The sequence below is a fragment of the Eumetopias jubatus genome, unplaced genomic scaffold, assembly GCF_037043125.1.
Source record: "Eumetopias jubatus isolate StellerSeaLion01/CBP00866 unplaced genomic scaffold, mEumJub1_p1.0 scaffold_15, whole genome shotgun sequence".
Classification (NCBI taxonomy): Eukaryota; Metazoa; Chordata; class Mammalia; order Carnivora; family Otariidae; genus Eumetopias; species Eumetopias jubatus.
The window spans coordinates 25,863,096-25,888,975 of record NW_028274821.1 but is presented as its reverse complement, the minus strand read 5'-3'; the positions used below and the strand labels follow the sequence as shown (position 1 = coordinate 25,888,975).

Here is a 25,880-nt window from a genome sequence, read left to right as displayed (position 1 = left end):
GGGAAAGGCATTTGGCAACCAGACTCCAGTGACAAGTCCTATAGACCTCTGCACAGTGGGACAAGTGGAATGTGGGCAAAGCTGGTCTGAAACAGCACAAAGAGCACAAGGTCCATTGCACATCTAAATTGTGTTTTTAACATAAAACTCTAGGGTCTCTGAAATCGTGACTGTGCAACCGCCATTGCTCTGTCGAGGCACGGAGCTGGAGTGGAAGCTCGAGGTTTGAGTGATAACAACCAAGGCTGGACTTGAACACCAAGCCTAGGAGATGCTTGGGTAGCAATCACACTCCTCCAAACCAGCAAATGTTGGGCTTTAAGCAGGTTAGGGGACCAATGGCTCTGTACGTTTGGGAAGAACTTCCCATGGATCCACGGTTCAAATTGAAATTTCTCCTTTGAAGGAAGATATGGGAACACATGCCCACCTCACAAAGTGTTAAAATCTTAACTTTCTCACTGTGGGAATTTCTTTGCATGGACTTGCTTTAGCCAAGTCCACAGGGAATCTTCCTAGCAGTCACATCTATCTACAGAAGCACACAGTGTGGACCTACAGAGCTAAAATCCCATTTCCCATCTATAATGTGTTCTAAGTTCTTTGAAGAGCTCATTTTCTGGCTAATTAAACTATTGGTGCAGGGGCACCTGGGTGGCTCAGCTGGTTAAGCATCTGCCTTCGGCTCAGGTCATGATCCCTGGGTCCTGGGATCAAGCTCCCCGCTCAGGAAAGAGCCGAATTCTCCCTCTCCCTCTGCAGCTCCCCCTGCTTGTGCTCTCTCTCCCTCTCTCTCTCAAATAAATAAATAAAATCTTAAAAAAATAAACTGTTGGTGGAAACTTCACAGTAAAAAAAGCATAGCATCTTCAAGATTGCTGTCAGAAAACCATTCTGAATGCTTGGTTTAAATAAGACTCATAAGAAATAGGTCCTCCTAACACCTTTTCTTTTGAAGTTGTCCAAACTTATTTCAGTTTTGGGCTTTCACATGTGCTTCTCATAATGCTTTTCAGGATTATGAAAAGCAAAAAAAAAAAGGATAACTTTATTCTACTACAAGTTTATTTCACGTACTCGGCTTGTTACCGCACAAAGAGCGTGAGGTCCGTTGCACATCTAAATTGTGTTTTTAACATAAAGCTCTAGGGTCTCTGAAATCATGAATGTGCAATCACCATCTTTCAAAAATACTGTTTAATAACTGGAGATCGTGTTTCAGGTTCTCGACCCCACTACTCAGAACTCGATTCCCTTTCAATGATTTGTCACTCGAGCCTCATTTTCAAGGGATCATTGGAACATCAGCTTCTGGTCTCTGAGGTTTCCAATCAGTGAAGCCATCTATAAATGCTAACTATTTTTTTGATAAATGACGCTATATTAGATCACAGATTTTGAAGATGCGTAACCTGCAGGGGCCTCAGTCATCTCTACCCCAGAGCTACAAAATTCTAGTTCATCCAGGAGGCACATCTCAGGCTGGTAAAGGCACTGCTCCTTTCTCCTGCCCTCGGCTAAGTAGGAAGCAAGAAGACAGGTTTTTCCCATCCATTACCTCGACCACATGTAGTACATAATTTACACATTGTATGTTTAGCTTAGTAGCTTTATCTTTTTCTTTTTAATTAATTTATTTATTTGGGAGAGAGAGAGAGAGCGCACACAAGGCCTCACGCAAGTGGGGGGAGGGGCAGAGGGAGAGAGAGAATCCTGAAGCAGACACCCCACTGAGCATGGAGCCCAACGATGGTGATGATGATGATGATGATGATGATCGATCCCAGGACCCCAAGATCACAACCTGAGCTGAAACCAAGAGCCAGTCATTTAACTGACTGAGCCACCCAGGCACCCTGTGGCTTTATCTTTTATGCTTAGCATTTTGAGAAGACATCTCAGTTCTGAAAAATACAAATAATAGTGCAGTTGCAAAATATCCTATTTGCACCGAAATATATTAAATAAAGGAAATATTTTAAATCACCCTTACTGGCACTATACACAGTATAATTAGTGTTAAGCGTCTGTGATAAATTGTGCCTAACAAATTGTTCAAGCATCATAAGCATTATGAGAAGACCACAGTTTCATTAAAACACTGAAAATTGTATTTTTCCCAGTGGTTGTACTGCAAGATAATGAACCCCCTATGAGTGGCGGCAGAGATGCAAATTCAATTTTGCACAAGATGCACAAATATGGTGATATATTCTGCCAATGGAGACACAGCCTCCGTCTAGACAAAATGAAAAACTTTCCTCATGTTCTGTAAATGTGTATAATTAAGAAAATATGAAGAACAGCTAATCATCAATATTGTATCCACGTCTGTATCTGCAATCTTATTGTTTTTGTTTTTGTTTTTTTTAAAGAAAGTCTAGCTGAGAGTTGAACCTTGTTCTCCCAGGCTTCAAATTTCAGTTTTCAAAGGGACTATTGATATTGGAGAAATTAGAAAGCACCCTAATCTGGCCCCAGAATTTATTAACTCTTCCTTAAAATTTTGCTTTCAACCGAGTGGCATGCCAGGGTTTTAATTTACAAGAGCAGCTTCTATTATACAAATAAGCAGACACTGTCTGGGGGACAAAATTGAAGCAGCTCCAATAGTTTTATTAATTTATTTGATTTACTTCTGGTTTCTCTTACCCAATCTTATTTATGTCAAAGTAAGTTGGAACAGAATTCATTACGTAGCAAAATGCAATTTGACCACTTTTTATTGGGACACGATGATTCAATCATTTCTCTCCTTAAATCCTATTATCTCTTCTTACATTATTTTGCACAGATTAAATCACAGAAGATGAAATTCCAAAAGAAACTTAAGAATTTGTGGGAGGGATGAAATCAGATCCCAATCATTCCTTATGCTACGAATACTAAGTTACACAGCAATCAACATTTTTACCATTTTGCGTTATGATAGTATATTTTCTCTGAAGAAAATAAGTGAGTTGGTGAACTTGACTTTCTTCTTTTTAATAATAAAATCTTTTATTTATTTATTTATTTTATTATTATGTTATGTTAATCACCATATATTACATCATTAGTTTTTGATGTAGTGTTCCATGATTCATTGTTTGCGTATAACACCCAGTGCTCCATGCAGAACTTGACTTTCTAAAGTAAACTTTAAGTTTCTTATCATTTAAATATAGAATTATCAAAGTGCTGAGCCTAATCTGACCCAGTTTGTGCATATCTGCATTTTGTTATGCATTGTGTGGATTACAAAATTTCCCAAGTGACTATAGGATCTTTTCCTCTTCAACTAGTAAAGTTTAGGAATTTTTGGATTTTAGTAATTTTATGATGTGTTTGTGAAATAATAAAGGAGAAATTCCTCTCATCTGCTATTCATTTACCTGTTTCATTGTGTCTAGTACATTGTTAGTACATCGGGAACCCCCAACTCATAAATGGATCTAGTTACCAGTCCATTTCCATATTGAATGTTTAGAAATAGGAGTCATTTTATCATGAAGACACTGCTGTTATGCTTAGAATAACAAGACTATTCCTTAAATGCCGTTTGAGCCCCTGTGCTACTATGGCCCCCAAATCCCACTTCCGATGTCCTAACCCATCATGAGTGAAATATCTCCGTATTCAGAAAGACCTTGTAAAAGCTTTTGCAGGCCAGAGAGGGTAGCCGAATGTCAGCAAGGAGGGAGGGCCAGGAAAAACTCACCAGCAACAAAAGTACAAGCCTATCCCCACAGTGCGTGTCTCCACATCTCACTGAGTTTCATGGTCCTTCCGGAAGAGGAACTTCCACCATGAGTCTGGCCCGGAGCAACCATCCTAAACTCTGACACGCATCAGAATCAGCTGGGGGCTTAACAATGCAGATTCTCTAGCCTCACTTCTAGTGACTCAATTTTGATAGATATTGGTTGTGAGGATTTGATTCTTAGAATCCCCAGTTATCCCCCCGCCCCGTCTCCCTCTCTCTCTCTCTCTCTCTCTCACACACACACACGCACGCACGCACACGCACACACACACACTCACACAGAACAAAAGGTACCACAGAGTGAGGACAAGTCCAAAAGCTTCTGCTTGCTGATGACTGCCAACAGCTGGCTGGCTAGCTGGATGGTGCAGGGTCAAGGGTAAATAGGTACAGACCTCCTCTAACAGTGTTGTTCCGCAGCTTTGCTGGGTCTTTGAGAAGGAAGAGGCTGGGCAAAGCTCAAACAGAAGGCCACCGGGAGGCTCTACCATCACCTCCCAAAGCCATTCGGCTATTATCAGGTAGCTCTCCATCAAAGATGAAGCCTTGAGACCCTGGTCTTCCCCACTTGAGATCACTTTCTACTGAGTCATCACAGGCTGTTTAGAATGCAAAAAGTACTTTTGATAAAATAAGAGGGAATTTCAGGATGTAAACTATGGGCAAAATGAGAAAGTTGTAGATATACCATCTCATTAGTTAAACTAGCTAAATCCCCAATGTAAACTGCCTCAAATCCTCTGTGGGCCCATGTGTACATGTTGGGGAAGCATGAGAGGACTGGCTGTCTGGCTAGGCAGAGGCAGAGAGACGGACACTAGGTCGGCATGTGCATAAGAAAACAGTCTCTGGACTCGGGCTGTCTCGGTTCAAATCCTAGCTCTTCTGCCCGGTAGCTGCATGTCTTTGGGCAAGTTGCTTAATTTTTCTGTGCCTTATTTTTTTCCACTGTGAGATTAAAGTAATAATAATACCTCCTGCATAGACAACTGTGTAAATTAAATGAGATAAATGTATGTAGAGCACATTGCACAGTGGCTGGCATGTATTAATCACACGATAGTCACTCGAAACTTACATGTTAGTCCCAGGAAGAAGCCATCTGACATACCTAGAGGGTTGACCCTGAAAACTCCCTTCCCCTTCCCTAGAACCTTCTGAGTTTCTTAAAAAAAAAAAGATTTATTTATTTACTTGAGAGAGAGAGCAGGCAAGTGCACACAAGAAGGGGGTGGGGCAGAGGGGAGAAAGAAAGAATCCCAAGTAGACTCCCCAACTGAGAGTGGATCCCCATGTGGGGCTCAATCTCAGGACCCTGAGATCATGAACTGAGCCAATATCAAGAGTCGGATGCTTAACTAACTGAGCCACCCAAGCACCCCATGGGTTTCTTTTAGACAAAGGGCACCCCAATCATCTTTCTAAGCAGCCCTTTCTTGGTCCTTGAACTTCAAATCTTCCCAGTGGCCATTGCCTTAGCCCCTGAGGGTCAGTCTATTCTCATTTTTCCAGAATTTCTTTTCTTTCAGGCTTCATATCCCTTCTCTTTTTGGTCTCCTTCTGGAAGCCTCTACGTGCCTCCCTTGTGGCCAGTTCTCCTCCATAAAGAACTTGAACTTGAGGTCTTCTGAGAAATTATTATCTCATAATACAAAACATAAAGCATTATTATGCCTGAAACCCATTTTACAAAACCACACAGGAGAATTCTCAAAATGTAAACCACTTGGGAAGTGGAAGAGAAGAACAGGAAGAAAGCTTTCAACCCAACAGTGAATGGACATGGCCACAGGGGTAGCTAACATGCCATTCAAATGGGAAGGCTACCTAACTTCTGCTCCTAACAGAATCAGAGGAATGTTTCGCTTCTTAGCCATGCCTGACATTCAGTGAAGCAGAGATGTATTTTGCCCTCAAAGCTACAGTCAGATTACAAATACAGTAGATATAATTATCCCTTCATCTGTTCATTCAGTTCTTCATCAGGTTTATTATGCACCTACCATGTCCTGGGCACTGTTCTAGAAGCCAGAGATGCCAAAGCACTTGTTTATCCATTGAACAGTCCATGATTAGAAACCTAGAAAATTGTCAGTAAGTATTTCCATCTGCAGTTTCCAATATCATTCAGCGACCTACTGCCACTGGATTCCCAAGTAAGACATGACTTCCTGATTACACACATTCATCATCCGCCAGAGACATATGATTATATACGGTGAGCCTAATCTGAACTTTTCTCCCCATCCTCTCTACCCCGCGCCATCCTGGAGTTTCACTGTTAAATGTCCCAGATAGGCTTGTTAGTCAGAGATTTGTTTTATTTCATTTCATTGGGCAAATTTTCCATATTGGCAAATGTACCTAGGCACATGCAAAAGTGCACACAACCCCCATCCTAGGGGAAGCAAGAGATCCATCGAATTCTCTTTGGAAATATTTCAACCCCTTTCTTCTGAAATCTCATTCCAGGTAGTCTCTCCAAGACGCTCTCGGGCTACCTCTCCACAAACACCAAAGGGCTGCCCAAGCTCAGCATCTTGTGCTGATAGAGGCAAGGGGGGACTCAGGGGGCCTGGAGTTCTCCAATAAACCATATTTTGATCGTATCATTATTTGTCACAATGGACTTCAAACTGCAGTTGAACAATTCATACTTGGGTCTTCTCTAAGTTATCAAGATAATTAAGAGAGTAAACACTGGGTCAGAAAAGAACGTGTGCACTTTAGCTAACATCACCGTTCTAACTCATCTGCGCTCATCAAGCCCAGTGAAGACTTCTGATGTTTTGGGGGAACACGTGTTACTCTACTTACTAAAAACAAATATGAGGTACTGGTCACATATATGAATATGTGTAAGCATGTGCGCCTGTAACAAAGCAGGTGTTTAAAAATATCAGCTCCTTGATGTCCCCTGACCTTATGAAGCTCCTGATTGTGTTCTTCCCATGGAAGAAATGCCACTTATGAGTGCTGACTCGTGTTTTCAAAGAGATCCCCCTCCAGAAGCTAAATATCTCTGAGAATTTTGACCCCTTTTAACTAGGCAGTTTGCATGGAAAAAAAAGAATGAGTAATAGAGTGTGAGCTGGAAAAGTGATTTGTCTGTCCTATGAGATACTCACACAGGGCTGGCATCGAAATTGGTTGCCTGTAGAATGGCTGGGGAGAAGGCATTATTAGCCTCTGTGTCCCCTCGGCCTCCCTAGAACAAGGTGACCAGGCGGGAACTGTGGGTGCCCCAACCCTCACAGCACTGCCTACAGAAACTCAGTAAATGTGTGCACCTCCATTTGCTCCTAAAACACTTGGCACTCTTTGAACTCTAGCCTCTGAAAGACAGACATCAAGTTCACCTAGGAAACATATGTGCTAATCTCAGAAGAGTGAAGGCATTCCAGAAAGAGTCAGAGGTGTATATAGTACTGGATGCTTTTCCTAGGAGTTTCTGAAATGAAAGAAAAAAAGGCAAACGTTTCAGAATCGGTGTGGGGAAGGGGAAAAGGTGGGATTTTATGTGATTTAAATTAAAGAATAAGGGCCAATTATTCATGATTATCTTTTCTCTATTGAGAAAAACTCATGAGTGACCCAGGGGGCCCTGGGTCGACCCTTACATCAGAAACTGGGCCTGGGATCAGCGGCTACTGACTCTTTTTTACACCAACAGTAAGTTCACTACCTGCCATATGGCATTCCCTGGTCTTTATGTTTGAAGGTTAATACACTCAGCCTACCTTGATAAACCCACATGAAAGGTGCAATGCCAACACTAGAATTCCTCTTCTAGAGTTAGAAAATTGCTAGACATTATTTTTGGAAAAGGTCAGCAGCAGCATTAGGCTAGACGAAAGAGCCCCAGACTTCAGGGAGGCCGATCGGGGCCTGAATATAAACTCTCCCATGTGTTCGGGGTGTAATTCGGGTTTGTTAATTCTCCTCCTAACCTCTCTGGGCCCTGGTTTGCTCACCTGTAAAACAGAGTAATAACATCTGTCCGGCAGCATTGACAAGGATTCACATTTTTTTCAATGTGCAAATGCCAACTCATAGGACCTGGCACATAAAAGGTATTAGATACTGCTTGTTTAATGATAATAAAAATGCAGACTTTACAAAAGGGGCTCATGACATTAAAGAACACACGGGAGAGTTTATATTCAGGGCCCGATCGGCCTCCCTGAAGTGAAAATGAAGTATTTTAAATCTCAAATATTATATCTTTAATTCAGCAAATGTAATGCTGAAACTCCAAATCTGGAAAAATAAAACAATATCTAATACATTTTTTAAAAAAGAATTTCAATTGTATATTAGATTTCTATCTAATTTTCTTCCCTAGATTATTTCTCAAAGTTACCAAGAAGGTTCTCTGACCCTCTTATCTTTTCTACCTTTTTAAAAGAATCTCTTTCTCTCTCTCTCTCTTTTTTTTTTTTTTTTGGCAGCCTTGCTCATTTCCTCACTCTGGAGAGTCACGCACAAAACAAAAAAACAAACAGTGAGAAGGTGAGAGTGTACATCTCTGCAGATATTAATGCTGGTGGTGCTGAGCTGACGCAAAAGGGCATCAGAGAAATATTTCTCCGGGGTCAAATGGGGTGGAGGTGAGGAAGGTCAATCAGGCCAGGAATACAGGAAGGGAGAAAAGATTGGACGCTTATCAGCCCAGCCATTCATGTATACAAAACTGAGCTTTGCAATGGTGAGGTTCACACAAGATCCAGGCCAGAAAGGAGCCTGTGCCCAGGGACTGGCTTAGCATGGAGAGGAGAGAGATTCTCACCTTGTGCACAAAATTTAAGGGAACACCCCAAATTCAGTGATTGAAATGCATAGTATTTTAATGTAGTACTGTTCAAAATAAAAATTAATGCAAACAGCTATAATGAAATAGCAAAATTTTAAAGAAAGACAGATCTGACGCTGAACTTGCAGCACTCAACTCACTTAATCCCAGCCCTCTCTGATCCATCTTTCTTTAAAGTTTGATATTTTCTTGCAGATCTTTTTCGCATTATTTTTCTGTCCTTTATTTTTATTTTATTTTTCTCTTTAAGTAGGTTCCATGCCCAGCATGGAGCCCAATGCGGGGCTCGAACTCATGACCCTGAGATCAATACCTGAGCTGAGTTGAAGAGTTGGACGTTTACCGGACCGAGCCACCCAGGTGCCCCGATTTTTTGTCCTTTATTTTGGCATTTATTATTTATTTATTATTTATTATTATTTATTATTTATCTTGATTTCTGTGATTGTTGGTACCCCTTTAAATTCAGTGCCCTAAGTGAGGCTCTCACCTGCCTTACCCTAGTCCTGGCTCTGCCTGGGTGCAAAGGGAACTGCATGAAAGCAGAGTCTGCTTGGGAGCTCACTGGGAAGCAGTGGGGACAACTTCTAGGTAGCCATTCATGGTGCTTTTCAGAATCCCAACACTCAGTTATCTTCTCAAGTCCATGTAAGAATAATTATTGGTAGGTGACAAAAGCAGGCAATGGAAACATGGATCTCACACTTGTCTTTATTGGTAAATGTGTTTGGCTCTGAATTATCAACTACATCACAAATTCCAATACAACAGATCTCACTTCCATGTACAGGGCTACATAATAGAGAATTCCAAGCTCCACTGCTCACTCATCCATTGACAAGCCCTGGAGTCTCTGAGCAGACTAAAAGAATGCAAGTCATGTTTTAGGTCTGCTCTCTTGCATCCGAGGAGAGAGGGAAATAAAGTGGAGCAACGTGTATCAGTCCACAGAGACCCCTCCGAACCCATCCCCACAGACGGTGGTGCAGCATCAAAGGGCTGAAGGGCTGAGACTGGCTGCCAGAGGCTCACTGCCCATGGTGGGGAAGCAGGGAGACCTCCAAGAGGGGATGGGTGCAACACCCAGACCTGGCATGGAACCAGCATCCATCTCACCCAAGTTCCTTCCTTCAAAAGTGGGCAGAGGGTGTGGGCTCCACAAATTCACCCCCCACCCATCAACCTCTCCCAGAGCTCTGCCCACACAGAGAAGCTCTGCCTTCAGTAACACAGATCTCTTCAAGAGAACAAAAGATGGCATTGAGATGTTAACACCAAGGACCGTACCCACGTGTCAGCTATTAGACCCAAATCTGGCTAGGATCTACTTCAACTGTAACTTGGGATGCAATGTGTAGGAAAGGGCAGAGAGTACATGAAGCCCAGAAGAGAAGCACGATTCAGGAAGTGAGGGGCAATATTACTCCCTTTGCTACTTGGCCATCCTCTCCCTCCCCAAGCTCAAGAGTTCAGGAATCTAAGGCAGAGCGACCCATCGCCAATATCTTACAAATGAAATGAGTGTTCTCCTCTTCCAAAACCAATGTTGATAAAAGTCTAGACAGGGCTCAAGGAAAACTAAAACCTTATATGTAAAGGCAAAACAAAAGCTCTCAGGAGGAAGAGAAACACCCTTAGAAAGAAACAAACGGCCCTCTCTCAATAAGGCTCCAGCAGGGAGACAGATGTGGATCTGCTTCTGTGGGTATCAGCAAATGGCGCTGATGGAAGTTGGAACTGGGAAGAAGTGTAATCATTAGCATCATGGTTCCTGAACACCAAGAAGAAGAGGGAGAGTGGCAGCTTGAGAGGGGCAGAGGGATGGATATTTATGGTTCAGAAGGAGTAAATAAACCAGGAGAGAGACAGTATGAGACCAGTTAGTGCTCAACTAATAGAAAGTAAGAATCTGAGTCCTGTCTCTCCAGGACAACAAGTTAATTTCTCTCTGTTCTTTTAGCAGCAGACAGAAGGCCAACTTCTGCTACTCTGAAAGTGAACTGTGGTCAGGAGCAGGGGTGGGAATGAATACCAGGTGTGAGGGTAGAAATGGACGTGGACATCCACCCTTCCTGCAGGAAGACAACTCAGGTGGCTGCTCCATGATTCTGTCTCTGCTTGTTTGACCAGCAGACATATCACGTAATCTCCTCTAGTAAAGGCATTCTCTAACAAGGAGACTAACTCGTTTGATATCATTAGGGTAGCATAGGATTTTTCCTGTCCCCTCTATATCAACCACTTTATTGGAACATTAGGACTATGGGACTCAGTCTACATGTCATCATTACCTAATAATAATCTTGGTTTCTGCTTTAACACACCCAGGAAGACAACGGCATGGTTAAATAAATGTGCTAAGTAATAACAACAGGATAGAGAATGTTGATGTCTACCCAGGTAACTGATAAGAATAATTTAGAAACTAGACATTAGCATTAGATTTTTGTTTTCTTCCTAGAATTCTCCTCTCCCTACCACCCCTGCTTCGGTTCAAGCTCACACCAATCTAATCTCTTACAAATTACAGGAATATATCTCTTCTGAACTCATTTTTAGAATCTCTCAACGTTAATACCAACACTGACATACTCCTTATCTCACACTATTGAGAGAGGTCCCCTTGCCAGAAACCCAGGATAGGCCTTGATGCCTGAGGCACCAAAAGAGGAAGCCTTTCAGGATTAAAAGTCTGGAGAGCATTGGGCAGCTAACTCCATCAAGTTTAGGTATGGCTGAATGACTAAGGGGACATGCCAACTTATCAGAAGCCCTTGCACAGCATGGGGGATCCTGGGTGGAAGAAAGGCAGTTCCTAAATAACGAGAAACATACTAGAGATAAGCAGCCTGGCCCTTAAGATTCAGCGCACTTGGGTCCCTGAGAAGAGCTAGGCGGCCAGGGCTGGCAACTAGGGGACAAAATGTGATCATCTGCTTCAGCTGAGCAATAAACCACATTTGGAGTCATCGAAAGTGTGGACCCTAAACCAGTGCTGTCAGCCTGCCTTTGCAGAACAAGGAGCCTCTTCCTTCTGGAGTCTTCCCAGCTCATGACACGGTCCTCATTTCCTCAACAACACTCATCATGTGAGAGCTGAACACCTCCGGGTTTAGGGTCCCTATAGACCAGACCTGAAGTGGCCAGCCATGTTCGGCCCCCCAGCCTATCTTAGCCCCCAGGTACCACCAAGTAAATAGGAAATCTGAAACTGTATACCCAGCGTGCTTCCTACAGACTTTCCAGCACAATCTACCGAGGGTGAACCGTTACAACAGAACGATAAACAAAGCCCAGTACAAATAAAGGCAGAGGCAAAAACAGACTGCATTATCACAGGACATTAAAAGGATATTCACAGGACTGGAAAGCCATATATATATTCCAGTGATACCAGCTGCTGTCTCTAACTGTTGGACTTATGGATGATTTTTAATTTCATCCTTATTTCATCCTTATTTCTTATGTTTTCCAAATGTCCTACTGTAACCTCTATTATTTCTTTTTTATTTTAAAGTACCTCATTTTAGGGCACCTGAAGGCTCTTGGGGGTAATTAAGACTTAATTCTGTCTTACCAGCAGAAATCATCAGGCCTATACCACCTAGGGTAACCGATCCATTGTGCTTTGTCTGGGACAGCCCTGGTCCTAGGAACCCTCTCAGTCTTGGTGGTCACTCTAACACCCACATTCCTTTTTCCTTTAGGCACAAGGAGTACCTTCTAATTTTCCTCTCTTTGAGGAGCTCAAGCATTCCAAAAGACACAGCCTTCTCTCGGCAAAAGGGAGCAGGCTCAGAGAGAGGGCGGCAGGGATCCAACATGGATCCCTAGGGGGGCTCCTGCTTAGGGGCTGAGCCCTCGCAGCAAGAAGACCTTTGTGCTTGGCTATCAGGTTGAACGAAGAAGCAGGTCTCCCTCCAGTTCTTTCCTGTCCGTGGTATGGAGCAAATTCATCTTACCTGCTTTTCAAGAGAAGTTGACAACACCCAAGGAAAAGGACACTCAAACAAACAAGCAACTACAACATTGGCGAACGTAAGGAGAACATGGAGAGTGGGCCTATGGGTAATCTGAGACAAAGCTCAGCCATGGTGGGTCACCCTCTCAGACTGGCAGAATGAGTGAAGATGGAGAAAATCTGCACTTCACAAGGAGGAAACCTGCACTCTGTTAGAAGAGCTGCCATACAGGATTGAGCCTCACACCCCAGAAAAACTCCCATCAAGCTGTCTCTACTTAACCATAGGGAGCACTCAATTGTTCCCAGCATCTGGGTAGCAGGGGCTTCTTAGCAACGTTAAGAGGCTCCCCTACATTTGTGTTTGCTGAGCTGGTCCTGGTCCACAATCTGCTGGCATGTGCAAGGGTGGCCAAATGGAAACCAAACTGGGGGTGCAGTTTGATTCAATTCTTCCTGTTGGTACCCACGCTCCAGGGGGCTGGGCCTGGGTCAGTGTCCAGAACAAATGCATTAGGATCCTGCATCTGCTGGCAGGCTTCCAGGATATCACAGATGATTTGGAGAAATCGGAGGGAAATGTCTGAGGTGGGGGGCATGCCTAGTTCCATCTCAAGCTGGCTGAGTGTGGGAGTAAAAACAGTTCTGAGAACATCACTAAGCATGTCTCCCCCTCAATCCATGGTCATTTTTCCCTGTTAGCCATTCAATGTAGGCTTGGAGTATTTTCTTTAGAAGGTCCAGGTATCCTATGACCGGCTGGCGTTTCTTTTTTGAGAACAAATAATATCACCCAGGGGTCAAATGCTAATAAAATGACGTCTCTTATCTCACTTAGTTTTAAGTGTGCTTGGAACAGGTTTGCTAACGAATCTTCATTTCAGTGGAATTTGTAACATGGCTTACATTTTAAATGTAATTATGCAGCATGTATTCATTTCCTTTCTTCTAGGGAACTCAAGTTGCTTTTTAAAGCATTATTTGATAGCTTCTTGCCATCTCCTCTGGAGTTGAAAAGAGAACATGATATCAAGCTGTTCTAGCTAGCAATGGGGAACTATGGCACCAAGAGGGAAACAGAATTAGACTGGGACCTACAGATTCGAACCATGAAGACCCCCGAGGGACGAGTTGTCAACCCAGTGTGCTGTAAACGAAGCCGTTTCTAAGGATCCTAAAATAACTGCATTCTCCCTCCGTCCTAACACTCATGCTGGGCAGAATGGGCTAAGCTTATTTTTAAAGTGCAGGTCACAGCCTTCAAAGGGATATAAACAGTTCCCAAAGCAGCTATTACTTGGCCGATTAAATGCTTAGAAGAAAATATACTTTTTAAAGACAAAATTAATAGGCAAAAGATAGAGAAGAGTGCCAGAGCAACTGTTTCTACCTGGTTTTAAATCCTGTCCCTGACCATTGAAATGGACCACAGGCCCAGGCTGTAGCGAGGCTTGAAGATAAGCCCGGGTAACTCTCAGGACCCTCATCCTTTGATCTAACGAGCTCCCGGGGTCCTGGATATAAGTCAGAATTTGTGCTCGTTGTGTACTCAAAGTAGCATTGCAAATACATTCAAAACCTCTGCATTTCTGTGAAAAATATTGCCTCCAATCCTCCCCTTATTGGCAACACCATGATAGTGTGTGTATGGCAGTTAAGGGGAGCGGGAGGAGTGTCCTGTGTGATCTTCTCAACTACAGTTAAACACGCTCCCTCTCCTTATAATGTCTTACTTCCCTAGCTTTGGCTGGTCTAGGAATCTGTGCTTATCTACATCATTGCCTAATAAGCATGAAACCAATAGAATACACACGCGCACACACACACGCGTGAGCTATAATACCTGGGGAAGTATGGCACACTCTTTAGGAAATCAATAAATATCCATTTTTCATTGGAAGCAGAATCAAAGGGGACAAGTCAGAGTTCTTTATATGCATCTGCCACAGGGAGTTACAGCCCTAGGTACTCAAAGAGGGCATGCACTACAAGGACAAACACATACAGTTCAAGAGACAGTTCTAATTTAATTCTGGCCCCAGGCCTAGGACCCTAGCTAATTTACAAGGCTGCTCTAAGAAAGACACACATTTGGAGATGACAGTAAGTATATACCATTTGTTTTTCTTGCAGGGGAAGCTATAACGCATTTCCACCCTTCAAAAGAACCCCAGATCGATGATTCGGGGTGGGGGGGGTTGCTGGTTAGTGGTTCTTTCTTTCTCTTTTTCTCAACTCAGAAGGTGTGTTTCCATTGTACCCTGTCAAAATTTTTCCCAGCAGTCAAGGAGAGGATAGCACATGGCTGCCCTTGAGCCAAGTTTGTAAATCCTACTGGGAAACCACCCCATGCTGTCAGATGAAGTGGTTTTCAGACACGTCTACACAGACTAGTTGAATTAAAGACCAACTCCAGACTTGATGTTGCTGAGCTCCTCAGCTCCATCTTGCCATCCTGATTGATCGAGGAGATGGGTCTATAGTTAAAGTGGCTTAGCACTTTGAGGGCTTAGTCATTAGAGCACACTGCTCTCTCTTTGGAAGGCAACTTCTTGCTTGGCTAGGTAATGGAAGCTAAGGAGTGACGTCAAGATGTTGTCTGGCCAGAATTTGCAGATAACCATAGAACTCTTCTCCTCCATCAGGCATGGATTTAGCCTCCTTTAGTTCCTGCAGTGACATAGGAGCCTCCAAATACCAAATTATTATCAGGCGGTCTTGGGGGAACCTCTGGGCCCTGCAATAAAGTAGACAGACTTGCTATTGGAAAGTGCTCGGGAGCAATGCAGCCCTGTTCAGATTGCTCTAAAATCCTGTAAACCATCTCTGGACTCTTTAAATTAGTCCACTCACATAACTCCTGAGAGTGAAAAAGTACTTCAGGGGGTATAATTGATCACCATCCTTCACTTAAGTGATCTTACACATCATTTAAAGCAATCTGGTTTGATCCTGTTCATTTGTTTGTTTGTTGTTTTGTTTTTAAAGCAAAGCTATACAAGCACGGAGACTGTGTCATTTTGGACAAGCCACTTCTGAGGGTTGTTTGTAAAATAAGGTGTATTAATTGATCTTTAAGGTCTAACTCAGGGGTCACAAACAGATGGTGGACTATGGACGAACTCTGACTCATACTGATAAAATGTATTGATTACACACAGTGTTTTAAATCTGAGGGAATTCATATAAAAATAATAAACGCTGTTCTTGCTGGAAAAATGAGAGGATCTGGTAATAGCAGGCCAATGTTCTAGTAAAGCCTTCACTATGCCACATCATCTTTCTGACCCAGCCTATTTCTCATATGACCTGCCTGATCCTGAGGTAATTAGGGGTTAGGACACTTGCTCTGAGCTATTCTATCAGGGCATGCTGTGATTATATGATTATATCTATAACCACTGGTGTTCCCAACAAGATTCCCTGACAGTATAGAACATGCTATCATCCTCACCAAATCTCTGGTTCTTTAGCATTGTAAAAGTGTTGTGGGTAGTCAATAAATATTTAATGAATTGAAATTTACCTTCTATATTGGGTTCTTACAATTCAGTGAAATGAGATGGGGCCATTCCTTGTAAGATCACATATCTATTCTAAAGCCAACATCTTTGAATAGGATGTACATTAAGCAAAAAGAAGTAAATATGCTGGTTTGTGGCCCATGCCTCTAATGGAGTCCAAAGGTTGGTGGTGTCTTATCCATGGGGTATTTTGTTTTAAGTATATGGTAAAAGTCCTAAAATTTTTCTGAGATCTTCTTAAATTTGCTTTTCAAATGCAACATATCCAACTTCTTGGAAGACGCCTTCTTTAGAGATTCTTTGAAGGTTAGTTTGTAAAAATATTCAATGGGAATCACTTGATTGAATGCTAAACTCCCAAAATTTCATGGGTCTATAGCAACAAATCTTTGTATGTCAGATCTATGTATTTTTAAATTTTTTAATTTCTGGATGACTGCAATTAGAATGTTCAAAGAAAGGGTTTTTTTGTTGTTGTTGTTTTTTTGCTCAAAAGCTTTTTTCTGCTAATTTGTTATCTAAATCTGGTTAAGTTGGCTAATATATTGTTAAAAATACATCTAACAAATAAACTACTGTGTAGGCAAGTTTAATAGGAGAGCCAATGAAAAGGGCTATGGTTCATCTTTACTTGTTATAAGTCTGTTGGTAATTAATATTTCAGTAATACATAGCCACATCTGGTCAACATCTGGCCAAGAGCAAAGGTACATCATGTCCTTTGCTATGAAGGAATAGTTCAACAGATACAGTTCCTGCTCTCTAGGAGCTTACAGTCTAACCTAAACAAGACTACAGAAACACATACAAGAGAGTGGTCAGACTCAGGACTTAATAAGAGGCAACAGATACATTAAAGATAAAGGAAAAAATTATGGGATAAAGAATGACATTTAAGAAAGAATGAAGAGAAGGAAAGAAGTAAACTGCTTCTTCATTCCCATTTATTTGAAAAAGATTCATGGACAGTGCATGATGTGAAGTGTTCTTAAAATTATGAAAGAACATATGGCTTGATGCCTGGAAGAAAGAAAACTTCCTCTGATGTAAGATGCTGTGAATGCCTGAGAACACCAAGCCGGGTAAGGACCACTGGGTAGAAGGGCCCCACAAGACTTTATAAGGAAGGGATAGCTAAATGGAGAATCAGTGGTCTAGAACCCTCTGGTAGAGGACAGAAACTGAGGGAAGGCTACAAGTCTCCTAAACTTGCTTCACGCCTTCTAAAGAGCGGTGGCATAGAGTGGTCGAGCCACAAAAACACAACTCCTCCAAAATAACCAAAATGTGTAAATAAAAACCTTTGAAAAAAATCTCCACAGACTCTAGATTAAGGAAACCACCTTGAGAAAGTTTCTGTGAGACGTCTAAGGGCCAAAAGCACTTCCAGATAGAACTACAGACTCAGCGGCCACATAGTCCACTTTCTTTTTGGTTCTCATTTGTTGGTTTGCTTTCTTGTTCATTGGTTCATTTTCTCCTATTGGATGTGTTGGGCTGATGCTATCTACTTGGTTAGTGAGTTTTATATTTCCCCATTGACAAAGGAGAACAAACTTTTGAGGATAGGTTGATTTTTTTCAACCTCAATTATAATACAGCCTCGGGCTAGCTGAAGTATATCACACAGCCTGGTACTGATGGTGACAGGGGTGTCAAAAGACTCTCTTTCTAGAGAGCACCATCAAAATGATGACAGATTCTCCCATCATAGGACCCTGCTTTGCCTTATTCAATATCTGGCTGTTAGGCATGTAGGGTATTTCAAGGACCTCTGGAGGATGCTTATCTCTACAGAGAATGCACATTTTAAGCAGTGCCCCCATGCATCTTGTTCACACCATAATGGACAATATTAGGATTAATAATACCTTGATTTCAAACAATAGCTTTTTATTTCAAGGAGCTCAATATTCCTCATATATGGGATTCTATTTATTTTGTCATAGTGCATATTCAACTGAAATCTAAGGTGGGGTCCAGTCACATTACAAGCTCATAATCCTGTTCTTCCTAATGATTACATTCAAGTTCAAAATTCACCATACCTTGGGGTAAATTTGAATGAATAGAGAAAATTACAGGTGTTTCCTTATATACGAAAAGATACGCATTGCTAATCCCCTCCATCCTGTGAGAGTTGTTAGTGGAAAGTCAGTCCCCAAAATCTGACTTTGCAATTGTCCCACCTTATCTCTGAGGCAAGGCAGGAGAACAGTACTTAAGATGAAGTAAGAACATGCCAAACAGAGAGAAGATGCCCATTCATCAGTGTCAGATGAACCCCTGAGATCTAGGCCACCTGATGTTCTAACCCTCATGGCCCCTTATTCATGTGTGAAGAAAGGCCTGTCGTTCCAATGGCATAAGCTGTTTGTCCACTGTGGTTTTATTTTTTTGTTTTCCATAAGGCTATGCTCCATTTTTTATATTTGAAGATAGGAATAGAGTCTCTGAGAGAAATCCCAAGTTTCTCAACAGAGGCTAATAGGTTAATTTGGTTCTGAGTAGTATAGGTCATTGCACTTAATATGCACATCATCTCTTGTGATATCTCTTTGCTATTGTGGCATGATAACAAACCTCATACTGGGAACAAGGACTGAACAAAGGATACAGATCTACCCGAATTGATACCACCTGTGTGCAACACAGAACCTTGCTGACTACCAGCACTGTATATTTTAATGACTTTCAATAAATCAAATTTAAAACCCACCAATTGTCTATCTTTTGTAACTGATGAATATGCAGTCTAATGATACTTCTGGTTTCTGTCTCTATCTTTTTCAAGATAAGCATGCCTCGATTCCAACTTCATGGTGACAAATGGTTTTGGAAAATGGATCCCAAGAGAAGTCCATATCTGCCCACAATTCCAAGCCCAGCAGGACACACACCCTGAGAATTCCATAAGCAGCAAACTAAAGGATCCATTCCATAGGCCCAAAGCCCCAAGAACCCTCAGACATTTCCCTGCCCCCCTCCCCTCAGTCATCCTCATCAGGTACTCTGATAAACACAATGATTGATACCACTCTGCAGCACATGGGCCAGTAAGTATAAACAGCTGTACTTACATGTGTCTGGCTTGAGCTGACTGTTGGTGATGCCAAAGTACTGGGGATTTTCAATGACAGGGATCTTGGTCATTCCAATAATGACAGCGTCGGGGCCACCCTCTGAGGATGATGGGGTGTTACTCCCATTGGAGATGTGGTGGAGTGGGCTGGCAGAGTCATCATCATTGCTGATAACGGAAGCTGGGCCTGGATTTGGAAAAAAATACATATTCTCCTGTAATTTTTTAACGCCCTTGTTGAGCTATAATTCACACACATAAAGTTCACCCATTTAAAGTGTACAGCTCAGTGGTTTTCAGTATATTCAGAAAGTTGTGCGGCTATCACTATAATGTGATTTTAGGACATTTTGATCATTCCAGTTAGCTTCCCCAGGCTCCCCACTCCCAGCCCCAGGCATGTGCGAACTTACTTTCGGTCTCTATGGATTTCTTTTCTGCCTCTATGGACTCATTCTGGACATTTCATATAAATGCAATCATATAATATGTGATCTTTTGGAACAGGCCACTTTCACTTAGCACATTTTTAAGCTTCATTCACATTGTAGCATGTCATTACTTTATTCCTTTGTGTTGCCAAATAATATTCTATGGTATGGATATGCTACATTCTGTAGATCCATTCATCCATTGAGGGACATTTGGGTGTTTCCACATTTTGACTATTGTGAATAACGCTGCTATGAAGCTCTGTGTACAAGTTTTTGCGTGGACATATGTTTTCATTTGTCCTGGGCAGAACTGCCAGGTCATGTGGTAGCTCTCGGCTTAAAATTTTGAGCAACTGCCAAACTGTTTTCCAAAGTGCGCCATTTTCTGTTCCCACTAACAATGTGTGAAGGTTCCAATGTCTTGATTTCCTTCTCCGGTAAGTTAATATGCAGCTTTGCTCTCTGTTCTCTGAACATCTTTAGAACACTCGCTCATTGAAAGTCACAGCATGAATGCAGGATTCCTGTGCCACCATATACTGAAAGGTGTACTAGCAGTTCAAAGATCTGAGTGCCTCTCTCCACTCTTTGGACAAGTCACTTACCTTTTTTTTTTGTACCTCTACACCCACTTAAATTTGTAAAATGTGCAAAAGAATATCTGCTTGTTATTTTATGAGACTCATGATAGGGAAGTATATAATAAATTTAAAAGTGTTCATGAGGATGAATTACTATTAGATATTACTAAATAAACTTACAACAGGTGGACTAAAATTTCTTTGGGTGGTCCTATTATTATGTTTGTCTTTCTGCATACCATGATAGCAGCAACGCCACTCTTGCCTACAAAATACTTTCATGACGATAACGGATCGAGCCCATGCAAAGTTACCTGCTTTGCCTTTAGCCCTCCCTAATCTTATTTGTAGATCATTCCATGGATGTCTTTATACTAACGCAATAACCGTAGCATTTTTCACACAAGACTTAAACCTTCCAGTCTCAAGTCTAAGAACGTATATGCCCATAAACAGGGTCTACTGTGTCTTGTCTAAACAATTTATCTATTGACCACTAAACCCATCCTGTCTGCAAACAAAACCAGATGCACAATGACAAAGGTCTACGTGAAAGCTTCAAAACAATGAAGGTCTCGCTGGCTCATGATACACACTCTATACGTGAGACATTAACAACCCCCCTAGACATGTATTACATGTGTTTCTGCAGTTTGCTAAGTGGCTGCAGGGCCCCACGGAAATGGACTGCTGGCCACGCCCGCTTGCACAAGCCAAGAGAAACACAGGAGGGAAAGGTAAGGAGGAAAAGCAAAAGACAGAATCAAATTATCAGTCAAGGCAACTGCATACCAGGGGAAGAAAAGCCTGAATTGCTACCTGCTGAGCAAGGGATTGTGCTTTCATTCACTCACCCAGGATATATACTTCCACACCTCCATCCTTTCTCTGCCCTTTCTCTCTCAGTTAATTAACGATTTCAATGAGAGGCAAGGCGATTCTAAAAACAAAAGTCATTGTGCCATACATTTTGGAGCCCTCTATGAAAAATACTGGTAATCTGTCCGTCCCCCCTCCCCCCCCACCTCCAAGATGCATCGCGCCCCCCCCCTCCCCGCCAGAAGGGGATTATCACAGTTTGCAGTGATAACAATTGGACATTCCCCAGCTAGCTGAATCTTAAACAAACTATGCAGGAGGCAGCCAAGTGCTATTATAGGTAATTTTTTAAAGCGCCTTCTCAAGGGGATGTGCATTTCAGTTGCCTTTAATGATACACTCTGGCTTAATTCTGCAAACAAGTCCTCACACAGCCAATTTAGAATCTGCAGAATACTCAGAGCGAAAGCAAGCTCGCTGGTTGTGCTCATCCTGTGCCTAGCTCACCGGCATTAGTAAAGAGTGGAAATTCTGCCAAGAACAGCTATAAAGACAAATTCTTTCCAATATCCTTAACCATCCCTGTTTTATGATTTGCTTCCTGACAGGCCTAGATCACCCAGAGCTTAAACCCAGAGATGGAAAATGGAAATGTGTTATGTTAGGGTTTCTGCATCTTGCCAATAAAACCTTCCCACCACTGGCCCCCTTGCTGTGTTCCTGGCGCAGCTGTCTCCCCGCCTCCCCCCCCCCACCCCGCTCCAGGTTACCAAAGCATGCTACTGCCCGTGCTCCCCGAGGGGGGCGCAATCACGGTTGCACATTTCTCAACGTTTACCTCCCCCCCCCCCGCCCCCCGAAGTGCGGGAGCTGTCATGATCAAGTACTCCACATGTTGTCAGAAGGCCAGCGATATTTGCTTCTGGAGCCCTTGCAGTCATTAGAACGCACTGATCCCAGTTGCTTTCTTCTGTGACTCTTCCCTGGCCCAGGTCAGGCTATGAACATTCCTCTAGCATTTAATCATTTTGGAGGAAGCTGATATCCAGAAGACAATGCTGAGATTCCTCCAGGAATTCGGGCTCTGAATCATCTGCCGTGTCCACCGCGGAGCCCTTACTTACAGAGCTACAGCAAGAGGCTTGTTCTTTGCTTTTCTTCCTCCACCAAAGGACACTCTTTCCTTCCCTTGGTTTCTCGGAGTAAAACCCCCAACTCCGAGGTAACAAAGCCCAAGGGAATGGGCTCTCTGTTTTTGGGAGCGGGGAGTACAAAATTAAGCATAACGGTGGTATAAAGCACCAGAGGTCTTCTTCAAACACCTTTGCACTTTGCCAGAAGGTCGCTGTTGATAACTCTGAGCAACATATAAAGCTCAACAGCTTATCAGGTGGAATATTAATTCAAGGGCTGTTTCCTTCATCATCGGTGTTCTAAATCCTGGAAGACTGATATAGCTGGCAAGGTTGCAGGGATTCAGCCCATTTTTCTATGAACATTTTGATCTAATGGAGCACAGCAAAGTTGGGAAGGGGGAGAAGCTCTCAGCAGGGACAATGAATGTCTATATAATTTGACAGCAGGCTGTCTGTGCCTATCACGGGATGTGTCACTGTGCGTCTGTGCACCAGCTTGGGGAGACACCACAAAAAGACAGACAGAAGAGTCAGGGGCACATCACAGCGTGTTATAAGAAATTCATATCAGGGTTTGAAAAAAAACGTCTTCTAATATTAATAAAAAGTTTTAAATTGCTGGGTATGTGCAACTTGCTCAGTTTGGGCGGGGAGAGTTCTAATTACTGAGCTGACAAATATGAGCTATGCCTGGAAACATTTTTAGCCCGTTTTTATTTTAATATGTCTCTGGTGCAAAGAGGCATTTTTCTTTCAGTAGAGCTGCTTGGTAATGTGTTCGGCACATCTGACTTACAGACTTTTTTTTTTTTTAAGATTTATTTATTTTAGAGAGAAAAAAAGTAGTGGGGGGGCAGAGGAGGAGAAAGGGGAGAGGGGGAGAGAACCTTGAGCAGACCCTGCGGCGAGCATGGAGCCCCATGTGGGGCTCGATCTCACAGCCCTGAGATCACAGCCTGAGCTGAAACCAAGGGTCGGATGCTCAACCGAATGCACCACCCAGGCGCCCCCAAGACTTACAGACATTTCTAAGCCTCACACTTGTTTTCCCGCGATAAGAATTGCTGAAGGTCATCTAGGAAAAGAGTTTCCTTCTCTCGAGACCAACGATGTCTTTAAGGTGAGGGGAGAGACTATGGCTCTTGAGCAGCTGTATTAACCATGTCTTTTATATTCTGTATTCTGATACTTCAATATCCGGGGCCTCGTTGCCCCTCCCAGAGATAGCCAGTTCCTAGAGATGGTAAAGGACTTGCCTGAGAGCAGACCTTTCATATACAAGTCAACCGATCTGTAGTCTGCACCACCTTATCAGGCCATCCTATTCTGGGCCACTAGCCACCTGCCCTATCACCCCAGAGCCAGGCACTGGGCAACTGAGGACAGCCTGTGTGCCCCAGAGCCTGCCCAAGTTACTCAAACTAGCCGATCCTAAACCTGCTCACCCTGCCTTGCCCGTTTCTTGCCATGGAAACCACCATAAAAGCTCCTGCCCAGCGTAAAAGCTCCTCCCCCCCCACTCCCCCTGCCTCCTGCCTGACCCCGGGGCTCCCCCAGGAGTCCCCCCACTGGGCTGTGGCTGCCCTCAGGAAGGTGAGATGGGAACATTATCTTTTCCATGGCAGTCCTTCAACCTGTTGGCCTCCCCGGACCCGAATGATAATAAAGCCTCCATTTTAAAGCAGCAGAGCCTCTGATGGACTGTGGCTCAAAGCGTAATTCTGAAGAAGAATTCTCTCTGCTGGGGCCTAAGAGGGTGAAGCCCTGTTTTTGAAGTTCTCCAAGAATGCACACCTCTCAGCAGGGAAAACTGGCCTGGAAAATGATTACGTGGTTACAGTGATCTTCTGTTTAGTGGAGAGAAGACCCCACCTCACCGTGCTGTTTTAGGAGTTTATCACCCTGCTCCTTCTGCCTCCTGCCCCCCGCCCCGACCCTACACACATACAGAACGCAAAGCCTTAACACGGGGCACCATTAAGATTTCCCAGCAGGGCACTCTCTGGTATCTTGGCGAAGTGACTATGATTAGCTGTATCTGAAATGTACCCGTGGGGGAGTCGCCAACAAATCCTGAGCTGGCTGAGTTTAAAAGTTCCAATTTGGCCATGTGTCTATTTTCGCTTTGCTAGTTAAGAGCTTCTACCTTGGAATTCATGGGGCTACTTAAGGGTCAGTTACTGATATCAGGCTCAAAAAAGGAAAGGAAACAGAGTTCCTTGCACAGAGGGGATGAACACAAATGGGGCAGATGGCTCAGGACCCGAAAACTCCATGACAACGGTACATTTCCTGCACTTTGCGGTTTTATCTATAGCCGACCTTGCTACCAAAATATGTACCAACCGACAGACGCCCAGGGTGGCCAGATCTTGGAAACACACATGCAGGATGTAAGACAGTTTATCTTTTTGTGCTTTCTAATGAATTCCTGTTCATTGTCGCTGTACCCACAGAACGTACTGAATAAATTGGAGGTCCCGGGAGATCACACCTGATTTCAATCCCACTGATGAGCTACATTATGTGCACTCATTTGGTAAGCTACAAACTCTGTTTTTCGATTGTCAGCACACAGTCTGAATGCAAGGAGTAGAATGCAATCAAGTACAAATCAGAGCGTCTGGACGTTAGAGTCTTGTTTTGAAAGAGAAATGGTCATAAATGAACAGCTGATTTACCAATTCAGAAATGTATCACATCTTGGTCAATGGAAGAAGTTAAGATCCCCACTTGCCCAGACTTGACGTGAAGCCAACTTTGCCGTACATGGAATTTTGGTGCCATTGCATTTTATTTCCTGAACCTTCTTAAAAGCCCAGCAAATACCTAGACCTGGAATAACATTTGGCATTCCTCCTAGGATAAAAACACATCAACTTCAAAAATATGAAACCATTTACTGAGCTCAGTTAGTGAAAGTAACACCTTTTCTGGAAAAATGCTAGTCCTCTCTCTTCAGCAAATCAGAAACAAGGAACACAGAAAATTAATCAAGGGGCCAACAAGCGTGGAGAGGGGCTAAGGAGTTTCATCGGAATCAAGCAACACAAACTCGTTACTTATCCAAAGAAGGAGTAACTACTTACCAACAACACCTTGTCTTGATTTTACTTTCCCAAATCCAAACCATGAGAAATCTGAAAACCACAACAAAACATAAAATAAACTTCGAAAGAGAAGCGTAAACCAAGGGTATTCAGCAGTGTCCTTAGTGAAATAACAAACTTTCTGAAAAAGCTCCACTGGGGACCAAAGCTTCCTCTCAAACACCTGGAAACTAACGCTTGACTTTTTGTGTAAAGATTTATTTCTCATCCTGAGACCATGGACGTTTGACTCAGATAAGATACAGTAGCCTGTCTTTGAGAAAAATGGCCAAAACCCAGAGTTAATGGCTCTGAGCGGTTTTCTTTCTTTCTTACTTTCTTCTTCCTAAGTATCGAATCATCTAACTAAGCTCTAGGGGTGAAAATACACAACGCATTTGACAAATGCACTACGGTTCTCAACTGCAGCAATGTGGGAAGATAATAAGAGAAAACAGATCTTTTGTGAAGCGGAAACAGACAGTAAAAAAAGGAACCTGTAATCCTGTGGGAGAACAGACATTTGGGCTGGATGGGGATTCAGGAAGCAAGAAAAGGGGATCTTAATTCTACATGGATTCTACCACTGACTTGCTGTGTGGCGATGGGCAGTTCACAAAGGCTCTGTTTCTCTAGTAACACAAAACTCAACTAAGCACGTGTAAATAAAGATCTGACAAATGCTTGGAGGTCCTC

General features: G+C 42.8%; 1 protein-coding gene across 5 annotated transcripts in view; it reads right to left on the bottom strand.

Annotated features, from left to right (window-relative positions):
- The window catches only part of NTRK2 (neurotrophic receptor tyrosine kinase 2), a 323,649-nt gene that overhangs the window by 118,074 nt on the left and 179,695 nt on the right, over window positions 1-25,880 (bottom strand). For 2 of the 5 annotated variants that reach the window (XM_028122272.2, XM_088019223.1), the window contains one exon: window positions 19,124-19,312. In XM_028122272.2, coding sequence (XP_027978073.1) covers window positions 19,124-19,312 — 189 coding nt within the window. Of the gene's footprint in view, window positions 1-15,227; window positions 15,257-19,123; window positions 19,313-25,184; window positions 25,236-25,880 lie in introns of those variants that run through there. The other 3 variants (XM_028122273.1, XM_028122271.2, XM_028122274.1) reach the window with 3 other exon arrangements.